This window comes from Delphinus delphis, chromosome 17, assembly GCF_949987515.2.
Source record: "Delphinus delphis chromosome 17, mDelDel1.2, whole genome shotgun sequence".
NCBI lineage: Eukaryota > Metazoa > Chordata > Mammalia > Artiodactyla > Delphinidae > Delphinus > Delphinus delphis.
Genome location: NC_082699.1, coordinates 78001657 through 78014399, shown reverse-complemented (window position 1 = coordinate 78014399; position 12743 = coordinate 78001657). Strand labels below are relative to the sequence as shown.

Genomic DNA, 12743 nt, shown 5'->3' with positions numbered 1-12743 from the left:
ACCACATTAATGGTGTATTTTGATGAATCCAATATATTAATTTTCTTTTGTATTTAGCACTTTTTGTATCATTTCTAAGAAATCTTTCTCTACACCAAGGTTCCAGAGATATTCTATGCTTGCTTCTAGAGCTTTATAGCTTTACATTTAGGTGAACCACCTTGAATTAAATTTTGTGTAGTGAGATAAGGGTTGTACAGTGAGATGAGGGTTGAGTTTTTTTCTCTTTTCCACTAATTGCAGCACTGTTGTTTTTGTTAAAAGACTTTCCTTAGTGAATTGTCTTGAAATTTTTGTTGAATATCACCTGACTGTACACTTATGTGTCTAGGCCCTACATTTTGTTCCACTGATGTGTTTATCCTGAGTCTTAATTACTGTATCTTTTAGTAAAGCTTTAAATCACATAGTGTGAGTCCTCTGGCTTTGATCTTCTTTTTAAGGGTTATCGTGACTATTCTACTTTGCATTTCCAAATATATCCATATATCTATATCGATATTGTACAAGATGTTAGTTCTCTCCAAGTTGACCCAGCAGATTCCAATTGATCCCAATCCAAGTCCCAACACAACTTTAATAAGTATATATTGACAACTATATCTATTTTAAAGTTGTGTTGGGATTAAATGGAATCTGTTGGGTCGACTTGGAGAGAACTAACATCTTTACAATATTTAACGTTCCAGTCCATTAACATGGTGTATCTTTTCATTTATTTAGGTCTTTTAAAATTTCTCTCAGCAATGTTTCTGAATTTTCAGTGCACAGGTCTGACACATCTTAAATTTATTCCTATTTGATGTGTCCTTAATGCTATTGTAAGTAGTATTTTTACATTTTCCAATTGTTTGCTGTTAGAATTTGTTTTATATTGATCTTGAGCTGTGACCTTGCTAAATGTGCTTACTTTCCTAATTTAAAAAAATAGTTTCTTTTCAGGATTTATGTAAACAATCATAATTGCCTGTGAATAAATGTACTTTTCCCCTTCCTTTATTTTTCTTGCCTTACTGCCATGACTGGAACCTCCAGGACCATGCTGAATAGGAGGGATGAAAGTGAACATCCTTGCCTTGTTTCCAATCTTAGAGGAAAGCAATTAGACTTTGACTATTAAGGATGTTTTTTGCTGTAGGTTTCTTGTAGATGCCCTTTATCAGTTTGAGGAAGTTCCCTTCTATTCTTAGTTTGCCAAGGTATTTTATCATGAATATTTTATTTTGTCAATTTTTTTCCTGCATCTATTGAGATGATCATTATGGCTTTTGTCCTTTATTTTTATTTTTTTTGTTGTTGTCCTTTATTTTGCTAATATGTTGAATTATATAGATTGGTTTTCAAATGTTAAAGTAACCTTGTATTCCTGGAACAAACACCACTTAGTCATGCTATATTATCCTTTTAAAATATTACTGGATTCAATTTGCTAATATTTTGTTCAGGAATTTTGTATCTATGTTCATGAGGAGAACTGATCTCTACTTTTATTTTCTTGTAAGATCACTGTCAGATTTTAGAACAGGGTCATGGTGGTCTCCTGAAGTGAGTTGGAAAGTGTCTTCCCCTCCTCTATTCTTCTGAAAGTTTCTATGGAATTTTAGTATTCCATCCTTAAGAGTTTGTTAGAATTCACTAATGAAATCAACTGGGCCTAGGATTTTCTTTGTGAGAAGGTTTTTGACTAAAGTCAACTTCTTAATAGATATAGGAATATTCAGATTTTCAACTACTTCTTGCATTGGTTTCATAAAGTTGTTTTTTAAGAAATTTATACATTTCATCTAAGCTGTCAAGTATATTGCCATAAAGTTTTTCACGATATCCTTTTGATGGCTATAAGATTTCATCCTCTGTCTCATTCGTGATATTGGTAACTTGTGTTTGCTTTTTTTTCTTGATCAGTCTTGCTAGAGCGTACCTATTATTTTTAAGAATGAATTTTTGGCTTTGTTGATTCTGTTTTCCATTTCATTGATATTTGGTCTTATCTTTATTATTTCCTCCTTTCCTTGTTTTGGATTAAATGTTTTTATTTTTCTGTATTCCTATAATGGAAATTCAGATTGTTGACTTTAAACCTAGTAGAGGCATTTAAAGCTATAATTTTTCTTCTGAGCACTGCCTTAGCTGCATCCCATAAATTTTGAGATATTGTGTTTTTACTGTCATTCAGCTGAAAATATTTTATAATTTCCCTTGTGATTTTTTTTTTTTTAGATCCATGGGTTATTTGCAAGTATGTTGTTTAATTTCCAAGATAATTTTAATATGGAGATTTTTGTGTAATTATTGCTGTTGATTTTTTAACAATTAATTAGAGGTTTTTAAAAAATATAATTTATTTATTTATTTAGGCTGCGCCTGGTCTTAGTTGCAGCATGCAGGATCTTTACTTGCAGCATGCACATTCCTTAGATGCGGCATGCAGACTTCTTAGATGTGGCATGTGAACTCTTAGTTGCGGCACGCATGCGGGATCTAGTTCCCTGACCAGGGATCGAACCCGGGCCCTCTGCTTTGGGAGCGCAGTCTTACCCAGTGGACCACCAGGGAAGTCCCCGAGTTCTAATTTAATTTGGGCATGGTCTGAGAACATTTTCTGTGATTTAAATCTTTTCCAACTTGTGGCCCAGCATACGGTCTAGCTCGATGAACACCCCACGTGCACCTGAAAAGAACGGATATTCTGCTGTTGTTGGGCGTAGTGTTCTGTAATGTCAGGTCACATTGGTTGATAGTGCCGCATCTTCTATAGCCTTGCTAATTTTTTGTTTGCTTGTTCTATCAGTTCCTGAGAGCAGTGTGTTAAATCTCCAACGAGAGCAGATCTGTCTGTTTTCTCCTCCAGTTGTATCACGTTTGCATCACATACCTTGAATCTCTATTACTAATGCGTATACACATAGGGTCATCATGTGTCACCTTGATGTACTGACCTTCTCATCCTCGTGCACATCCCTGTTTGTTTCTTGTAAGTACACCTTCAGTTGAAGTCTGTCTTGCCGACATTAACAGCTCTACCAGCCTTATGCTTATCATTGGCAGGGTACACGTTTTTCATCCTTTTTCTCTTATTCCATTTGCATTTTTATATTTAAAGTGCAGCTCTTGCAGTCGACATGCAGTTGGCCTCTCCCCTGTGTTGGTCTCTTCTCTCATTCTAAGGACGCTTGTCTTTGGGTTCAGGACCATCTCATCATGAGATCTTAAACTTGGTTATATCTGCAAAGATCCTTTTGCCAAATAAGGCCACAATCACAGGTCCCAGGGGCTATAGGACATGGACATCTCTTTCTTTTTTTTAAATTTTATTTTATAAATTTATTTATTTTTGGCTGTGTTGGGTCTTCGTTGCTGCACGCAGGCTTTCCTCCAGTTGCGGTGATTTTGTTGCGGTGTGCGGGCTTCTCATTGCGGTGGCTTCTCTTGTTGCAGAGCACAGGCTCTAGGCGCACGGGCTTCGGTCGTTGTGGCACACGGGCTCAGTAGTTGTGGCTCGAGGGCTCTAGAGCGCAGGCTCGGTAGTTGTGGCGCACGGGCTTAGTTGCTCTGTGGCATGTGGGACCTTCCCGGACCAGGGCTCGAACCCGTGTCCCCTGCATTGGCAGGCGGATTCTTAACCACTGCACCACCAGGGAAGTCCCTGCAAGAAATATGATACAAACATTTGCAGGCAGCAGCAACAGCAGGGCAACTTTGCCAGGTTTTCCAACTGTGCCCTCCCTAGTCATGTGGATAAAACACCTCTTCATCTTCCTAAGGAATCCCCTAGAAATGGATCAAAGTCATGCACTTGTAATTCAGATGTTACAATCACATCCAATACCAAGGTTGTCATTTGAGAGCAAGCAGTGCATTCGCATCTTCCGAGAACAAATCATAAAAATATTCCCCGTGACCAGGGAGTGGGTTGAGCTTTTCATTGTCATCGTGGCGCCGTGCCAGCCCCCAAGCCAGGCTTCCTTGTCTGTTGTCTGAAATACGGCTGCAGAGCTGGAATTACATTAAAGTAAACGAGCTTCTGGTTCAAGATGAACACTTTTTTTGGTACCAGTTTAATTCCGGTTTCTAAAGCTGAGGTAGGGAAGGCATCATGGTCTGTTTAATGAATTCTGGCTCATTTTGGGCCTTCCCACGACAAATCATTCATCGTGGAATCTCTCCAAAGCACAGAGGAAACACGGAAGGCATGAAAGTGCCCTTTTCATTTCCACAAACTCCACTGGCAAGATTCTTTTTACATAAATACAGAACCATACACTTGCACCAGCCAATCTATTCCCCTTTTAACCCCCTTGTTCACCTTTTTCCTCTTTTATATAAAGGATCATTTCCTAAAAGCCTCTGATTTTTCTGTACTCATTTCAGTTGCAATCAATGTCAAATAAGATCTTGAAAATTATCACCAAGAATAAAGGAAATGGAAAGTCTGCATTAAAGTAACTTGACAGGTGCTTAGAATGAATAAGAACAAATCCAAAATGATCCTGTATTAATTTTTTCCGGGGCTAGTATTTTTCTTATTGAAGTATAGTTGATTTACAATGTTGTGTTAGTTACTGCTGTAGAGCAGCAAAGTGATTCAGTTACACATACATACACACTTTTAAAAAATATTCTTTTCCATATGGGTTATCATAGGATACTGAATACACTTCCCTGTGCTCTACCGTAGGAACTTGTACATCCATTCTGTGTGTAATAGTTTGTATCTGCTAATCCCAAACTCCCACTCCATCCCTCCCTCAACCCTCTGCCCCTTGGCAGCCACACGTCTGTTCTCTGTGTCCGTGAGTCTGTTTCGTAGATAGATTCATTTTGTGTCATATTTTAGATTCCACATATAAATGATATATGGTATTTGTCTTTCTCTTTCTGACTGACTTCACTTAGCATAATAATCTCTAGTTGCATCCACGTGGCTGCAAATGGCATTATTTCATTCTTTTATGGCTGAGTGATATTCCATTGTGTGTATGTGTGTATATATCTATATACACACCACATCTTTATTCATTCATCTGTCGGTGGACGTTTAGGTTGTTTCCATGTCTTGGCTATTGTGAATAGTGCTGCTATGAACATTGGGGTGCCTGTGTCTTTTTGAATTAGTTTTGTCTGGATATATGCCCAGGAGTGGGCTTGCTGGGTCATATGGTGCTTCTAGTTTTAGTTTCGTAAGGAACCTCCATACTGTTCTCCATAGTGGCTGTATCAACTGACATTCCCACCAACAGTGTAGCGGGGGGGGGGGGGGGCTCCCTTTTCTCCACACCCTCTCCAGCATTTGTTATCTGTCGACTTTTGACCGTTGGCCATTGTGACTGGTGTGAGGCGCTACCTCGTTGTTGTTTGGATGTGCATCTCTAATAATTAGTGATGTTGAGCAGTCCTGTATTATTTTAAAGCGCTGCCACCAGTTAATGTTGGATAAAGTAAGGAAACCGCACAGCAGTGTTTTAGTGAAAAAGAGAATTTATTACCGACGAGGTGAAAATACCTGGTTACGTGTGGGTTGGAATTCAATAATTTACGTGGATTTCTGACAGGCTTTTACTCGAATTTTTCATGTGTTTACAGAGGCAGAATTCCACCTTCTGCCAGTTGCTGCTGGCCTAGTCTTCCTTCTAGGAGTCAGTCAGGGGAACACACCCTCCCCAGGAGGACAGACTCGGGGTGGCGGGGGGAGGGGAGGGGCGGATTAGGCCGCCTGGCTGTTCTCCGCACCACAGTCTCAGAACATTCCAAAGTGTCAGTCAGTGATCAGACCCTCCAGAATGCTTGGGTCCTGCAGGCACAGCCGGAGGCCTAGCCAAAGCTCTCACCGGGGAGGCACTGCAGATGCCTCTGAAGCCTGGCTGTGTGCTGGGGACCTGACAGAGACCCTCACAGACCTCTCAGGGTGAGCGAGGTCCAGCGTGATGTCTATCCAAGTCCCCAGAGCCCAGGGGGAGGGTCCGGCAGCCAGCCAGCCCCCTGTGGCAGAGCGCATCGTGGGCCCATAGGGGACAGGCCTCGGGCCTTCACGCAGTGCAGCCGTGCCAAAACCTCCCTTGCTCACAACTGGGGGACGACAGCTCAAAGGTAATGGTAAAAAGGTACAAAAGGTCCCTTTTGCAAATATTTATAGCTAGTAAGGTAAGAGCATAGCTAGTATTATCCTCAGTTAAATAATAAGGCACCACCTACATACACATACACGCCGTGCACCTAGGATGCAGATGCAGTGGAAACGGACACGAGTGTCTCGTAAGGGTTTGTTTGTGCTATTTTAGATGGAATGCTGACCTTTGGTTGAAAAAGTCTCTAGGTTTTTTCATTATAAAAAACGTTGCATTAATTAAAAGGAAAAAACCCAGCGCTTGCGTCAGCTGGCCCAGCCCTGTCCCGACAGCCTCAACCCAGTGTTGTCCCCCTCCCTGGGCAGGCGCTGGTCACCTGCTCTGTCGGGGGACAGCAAGGGCAGGTGCAAACCTGTTCAACCACAACGTGGTCATTTAAAACTCCCCCCTTCTCATGAGCTTTGCCGCGAACAAGAGGTCAGTGTCTGTCTGGCTGTCGGGCGCCTGTGAATCTGGTGCTTAGTATCTGGCGAGTGAGTGAAGTGGAGGAAAAGCAAGACCCGAGGTCTGCAGGTCACGGGTGCTCCGGCTAAACTGCTCCCGGATGGCCTGGTGCTGGCCCAGGTCGTGGGTTCTGGAGCCGTCCAGGTAGCACAGGGCGACTTCTCAGCAGAGGCTGCCTGACAGGCCCCCCAGCCTGAAACAGTCCAGTTTAATCAGCTAAGTCCAGGAGAGAAAGTGCGACACTATCGGGCTCGTAACTGAGGCCAGAGAGCCACACAGGCCCCCGCAGCGGGGCCCTCCCAGTGCCCCCGCCCCAGGCTCAGACCCGCCTTCTCTGGGGAGGCGCCAGGAGCCGGCAGAAGGCGCGTCCCGTGCTCACAGGGCACACGCGCCCTGGGTTACTCGACCTTCCAGATGGCGATCTTGCCCTCGTCGCGGCCGGACCCGCTCAGCACGTATCTGTCCTCCGCGGAGCACAGGGTGTTCACCGTGTCCATGTGGGCCACCAGCTCCTTCGCCACCGTCTTCCTCTCGGCATCGATCACGTAGATTTTCCCCTTGGATCTCCCCTGCGACAGCCCGGTGCCGCCCACCCAGATCTGCTGAGGAGAAACGGGCACCACACAGGCAGCCCACTCAGAGGTGTGCGGTGCTCTCGGGCACCCGCAGACCCACGTCCTTCCCGGCCCGGCCTTGACCAGCAGCCCCGGGGCCGCCGTACCTGCTTCTTCACCTGGATCATGCAGTGGATCCTGGAGCAGTCCTGCAGGTGGATCCTCTGCGGGGGCTGGGCGAGGTCCTGCAGGCTCCACACGTAGATGTCGTCGTACCCGGCACAGGCCGCCCAGAGCTGCTCCTGCTAAAGGGGAACGGGTCACGACGCGGGCGGTGGCAGCCCAGTGGCACGGGGGCACCGGCCCAACCTGCCGCACGGGTTACCTCGGGCATGAGCTGGAAACCCAGGAAGGAGGTGCTTATCTCTTTAAAGTTCTCGCCAATCTTCAGTTCTTGATGAAGAAATCCAGCCGTGGTCACGACCACGATACTGTTACCGGTACCTGCGGGGCGGAAGAGCCGGCATGAGGGGCAGGCAGAGCGAGCTCGGAGCACAGGGATGAAAGCGCCGGGAGAGCTGCAGCGTGACCTGCGGTGTGCCCGGTGGGGCCACGGCTCCTGTACCACATCTGACTGTGGTGTCGGCATCTCTAACTGTAGCTGCCCCGTGGCGCCTTCGCATTTTCTCGCAGGGACACTCAGACCATTAGCCCCATTTTTACCGACAAGGAAACGGCTGGAGTCCAGCACCCTCTTCTGAGGCTTTCGGAACCCTTCCTGCCACGGTTATTTGGCATTTCCTATCACTTGAGGCCACAGCATCTGCTACCCCCGGCGGTGAGGATCAGCGCTCTAGGTGATGGTGCCCCGCCACGGGACACGTCTCTCTGTTTAAGCTCTTCTCTGTCTCTTTCTGTTACTCACTCCAGCAAACCAAGAGTTTCCACATCACGAGAGCTACAGGTCATCAAAATTAGTACCGCAGGTAGGTCAGATCAAGGGTGCAGGGGAGACGGAGTCGGGTTCAAGGGAAGGTGAAGAGCTGCAGGGCTGTCCTCTCTTGGCTTTTACTGCCTGCGTCCTCCACCTCCCGCCCTGTCCTGAGGCCACCAGAACAGGAGGACACAGCCCTGCCCTCAGGCAGTGCCATCTGGCTCCAGAGGGAGGGGGCACGAGTCCCCAAGGTGGGCTCCGGCTTCCCGTCATGGTGAGTGGACTCCAGGTCCACAGAGAAATGACCCCTCTGTCCTTGGCTGCCCTCAGGACTCGGAAGCTCAGCTGGGTTCTCAGTCACAGGTGGCGAGAGCCTGCCCATACCTCTCTTTCCTGCCTGAGACCTAATAAGCAAACCCCAGCATCCCTCCTTTTATCCCGAGATGCCATTATCCACTTGGACTAATTAACAGGCCCCTAGGATGCCGCTGCCTGTCAGCAAGACCTGGGTGGCAGGAAGTCCTGCCAAGAGGCGCTAATGCCCCTGGGGGCGTGCCGACCAGCACGCTCGCCGCCCGCCAACTGCACAGGGCGGAGTTCACAGCGACCCTGCTTGTGCGAGCACGTAGGGGCCCTGCTGCACACGGAGCGGGGGACGGGGGCGACAGATGTGGGTGAGACCCATCACTGTCCTCGAGGTGGGCCGGGTACCCAAAGGGAAGGTACGCCTGCCGTGGGCGGTGGAAGGGAGGAGGACCTGGGGAGAGCTCTGTCCACGAGATCCGGGGAAGCGGTCCTCTGGGGTGACTGTCACCAACCCTCACACTCACGGACGCTCCAAGGCCCGCTTTCTGCCTCTCACATCTCCCAGCCGTCAGCGTGCTCTCCTGTGGGAGGGATGGTATTTCCATCTCACTTTGCAGATGAAGGAACAGAGACTCCAAGAGAGCAGGGGACCAGCCCAAAGTGACCAGTCATCGGTGACAGCGCCTGGATCTGAACTTGAATGCACATGGAGGCTGCAGCCTGAGCCACAGGTGTGCCAACAACATCACAGAGCAGACCTCCGGCCACAGGAAGCAGGGACGGGGTCTGCCCCCTCCCAGAAACGCCAGGCCTGGGGGAGGGGCAGTGCTGCAGGAAAGGCAGCTTCCATCCAGACACAGGGAAGGCATGCAGGGTCTGAAATACTGGGACGCAAGTAGAAAGGGAAGCCGGGGACCCTCAGGCTCACCTCGCCATGGGCCTGGGGAGGAGTCAGAGGCGTCACCCGTCCCCCACCACACACACTCTCAGGCCACACCTCAGTGCCCACGGACCACAGCTGATGAGTGACCAAGGCTTTAGCTGTTATCCTTGTTTAGATAAAGACTTGGAACAACACTTCACAGCAGACACTCTCTTTTACCCAAAGAAGCCCTGCTTTCCTCTTGTCCTTTTCTCATTGTTGTTAAATAGGAAAACTACTTACTGTATTCGTTAAGTTGAAAAATAAGAGGGATTCCATCCTGAAAACAAGGTTATCCATCCTCATTCTAATCTGCCATGTCTCTCACTATACTTAACAGGCAACTTTTGGTCCAAAATGCGTCCACGGATGGACACACGCACATCTGACAGTCACTGGAGGTCAACCAAAGCTGAGGGATATGGTCTTTGAGAGAAAAGAAAGACACTCAGTGAGCTGCACAGTTACGTGGGCTTCCTCTGAGGGGACTTCCTGGCTCTTTGTGGGGCACTGAGGGATAAAAATTCTAGCAGTACGTAGCAGGCCATCTTGGGTTGAGGGTATAGTTTGGGGCTGCTGCTGCCAGTGTGGCTGGAAATAGAGGGGGGATATCTCCCAAATGAGGGATCCCCAAAATGCATGTATAAATTCTCCTCAAATCCTTGGCTGACTCCCAAACTGTGTATAAACAGCAGAACTGGAACATTCAAGACCTGAAGAGAGATTTCACAGGGCTACAGAGATAAGAGTTCAAAGTTCTAGCTCATCCCTGTAGGAAAGGCTTGGTATATACCTTGGGCATTCCTCGAAACCTTAAAAGGGCCATGCTGTAAGAACAAAGACCACATACCAGGACTAAGGTCAGAACTGAAATATACTCACCCTAGAAAAGCCTAAGACCAAGCCTCCCCACAGGATCAAGATGATCTGCCAGTAACTTAATGACCTTCTAGAACAAGACCTAAGGAAACCGTCCAGAGTCTCCTCAGCACGTCATTAACAATATCCAGGATGCAGTGAAAATCACAACACACGTGAAGCTTGAAGATGCGACTAAAAGCCAACAGGAAACACAGTAGACAGAAGCAGACCCACAGATGATCCAGTATCCAGCAGACAAGGACTTTAGACCAACAATTACAAATATGTTTTAAAACTCAGAGAAAGATATGGAGAGGATAAGTGAAGAATATAGGATTTAGGAGAGAAAATCAAAGTTCTTTATAAAATAAATGGAAGTTCTAGAACTAAAATGAAAGTTTGCTGGATAGGTTTAACTGCAGACAGGACACAGAAGAAGAGAGGTTCAGGTCTTAGCCAGACTAAAGCACACAAGAAAAAGAAGGAAAAAATTATAGCAGTGCCTGAGACCTGTGGGACATTATCAGATGGTCTAACTAATAGTATAATTATATACAATTATAATATATAGTACTAATATATAATTAGAATCCCAGAAGACACAGAGAGAGAGAATGGGCAAGAGAAATAATGGAAGAGGTAATGGTTACGTTTTCCCCAAATTCAAGAGAGTAAACTGCAAGCAAGATAAACACAAAGCCCTTCACACCCAAGCACACTGTAGTCCAACTCATGCAAACCAGAGACAGAATCTTAAAAGCAGCTACAGAAATCACATTATAGTCAGCAGAACAGCGGGAATGACGGCAGACCTCCCGTCAGGAACGAGCTAAGCTGCGAGACAACGGAATGATATTTCTAGTGTGCCGGGAAAAAAATAAAAACCATCAGCCTAGAATCTGTTTACAACAGATTCATATCAGAAGAAATACTACAGGAAATTCTTAAGGCTAAGGGGCAGTGATGCAAGATGGAAACCTGGATTTTAAGAAGGAGTGAAGCTCAACCTGAAATGGTAAATATGTGGGCAAAAAATAATTTTTTTCTTAATTTCTTTGAAAGACCCTTGAGCACTCAGGCAAAATTTTTAAAAATAGGTTTATCACAATCATAGAAATAAAATACTGCATTTAACAACAATAGGAAAGGGAGAGAAAGAGGTAAACGGAATTAATTTTACTGCTGTGCTCTGTGTCCATTATACATGAAGTGGTGTGTTAACAGTTATTTAAAGTAGATTGTGAGAAGGTAAGGTTGCACATTGAAATCCTTAAAGCAACCACTAAAAAGTGGAACAAAAAACACAGAGTTAGGGACTTCCTGGGCAGTCCAGTGGTTAAAACTCCATACTTCCACTGCAGGGGGCGTGGGTTCAATCCCTAGCTGGGGAAGTAAGATCCCACATGCTGCGTGGCATGGCCCCCTCCCCCCCCCAAAAAAAAACCGAACATAGAGCTAAAAAGACAATAAAGAAGATTAACTTGAATTTAAGAGCAGTCTAAAAGGAGGCAGGAAAGGAGGAACAAAAGAAAAAGTACAGATGTGAAAAATGGAAAAAAAATAAGGGTACACTCAACCATACGATTAATCGCCTTGAAAGTGAGTAGACTGATTGGCACAGGGTATGAATAGACATTTCTCTGAAGAAGACACACAGATGGCGAGCAGTCCATGAACAGATGCTCCGCGTCATAAGCCATCGGGGAAACGCAACCAGACCCGCAACGAGATGCCGCGTCACGCCCACGAGGACGATTACGGTAAAAAAAACAGATAATAACAAGTTCTGCTGAGGACGGGGAGGAATGGAAGCCTCATATCCGCTGCCAGGGATATAAAACGGGGTGGAAAAGAGTGACAGGAGAGCCGATAAGCAAGCTGTAGCATTCACACCATAAAAAGAATGAGCTACTGCTATTCAGACACTGTGGATGAGTCCTAAAAACATCATGTTGCCGGAACTGAGCCAGATGAAAAGAACACATGCTGTAGAGCCCATTTATAGCAAGTTCAGGAACAAGCACAACAAGTCCATAACAGAATTCAGGAGTTGTTTCCCTCAAGTGGGGGCCACCTGGAAAGGGGCACAGAGGGACCAGCAGTGGTGATGGAAATGTTCTGTGTCTTGACTGTCGGGTGGTTATGTGGTGTATACTTTCGTCAAGACACAACAAACTGAACGGTACGGTACTGGCACAGAAACAGAAATGTAGATCAATGGAACAGGACGGAGATGCCAGAGAGAAACCCACGCACCCATGGTCACCTCATCTATGACGGGGGAGGCAAGAATATACAATGGAGGAAAGCCAGTCGCTCCAATAAGTGGTGCTGGGAAAACTGGACAGCCTCAGGTAAATCAATGAAATTAGAACATTTTCTAACACCATACACAAAAATGAACTCAAAATGGATTAAGGACCTAAATGTAAGGCCGGACACTTCTTATAAAACTTTCTGAGGGGCTTCCCTGGTGGCGCAGTGGTTGAGAGTCCGCCTGCCAATGCGGGGGACACGGGTTCGTGCCCCGATCCGGGAAGATCCCACATGTCGCGGAGCCGCTGGGCCTGTGAGCCATGGCCGCTGAGCCTGTGCGT

The 12743-nt window shown here is 46.3% G+C and overlaps 1 protein-coding gene across 2 annotated transcripts in view; it reads right to left on the bottom strand.

The window, feature by feature from the left end:
* Nucleotides 1-5454: 5454 nt before the first annotated feature.
* Nucleotides 5455-12743, bottom strand: part of DENND3 (DENN domain containing 3) — a 59572-nt gene continuing 52283 nt past the window's right edge. Inside the window, exons 21-23 of one of the 2 annotated variants that reach the window (XM_059995250.1) lie at nt 7509-7627; nt 7291-7428; nt 5455-7171 (exon numbers count right to left, since the gene is read on the bottom strand). In XM_059995250.1, coding sequence (XP_059851233.1) covers nt 6968-7171; nt 7291-7428; nt 7509-7627 — 461 coding nt within the window. In that variant the 3' untranslated portion in view covers nt 5455-6967. The remainder of the gene's footprint in view (nt 7172-7290; nt 7429-7508; nt 7628-12743) is intronic. The other variant, XM_059995251.1, reaches the window with a different exon arrangement.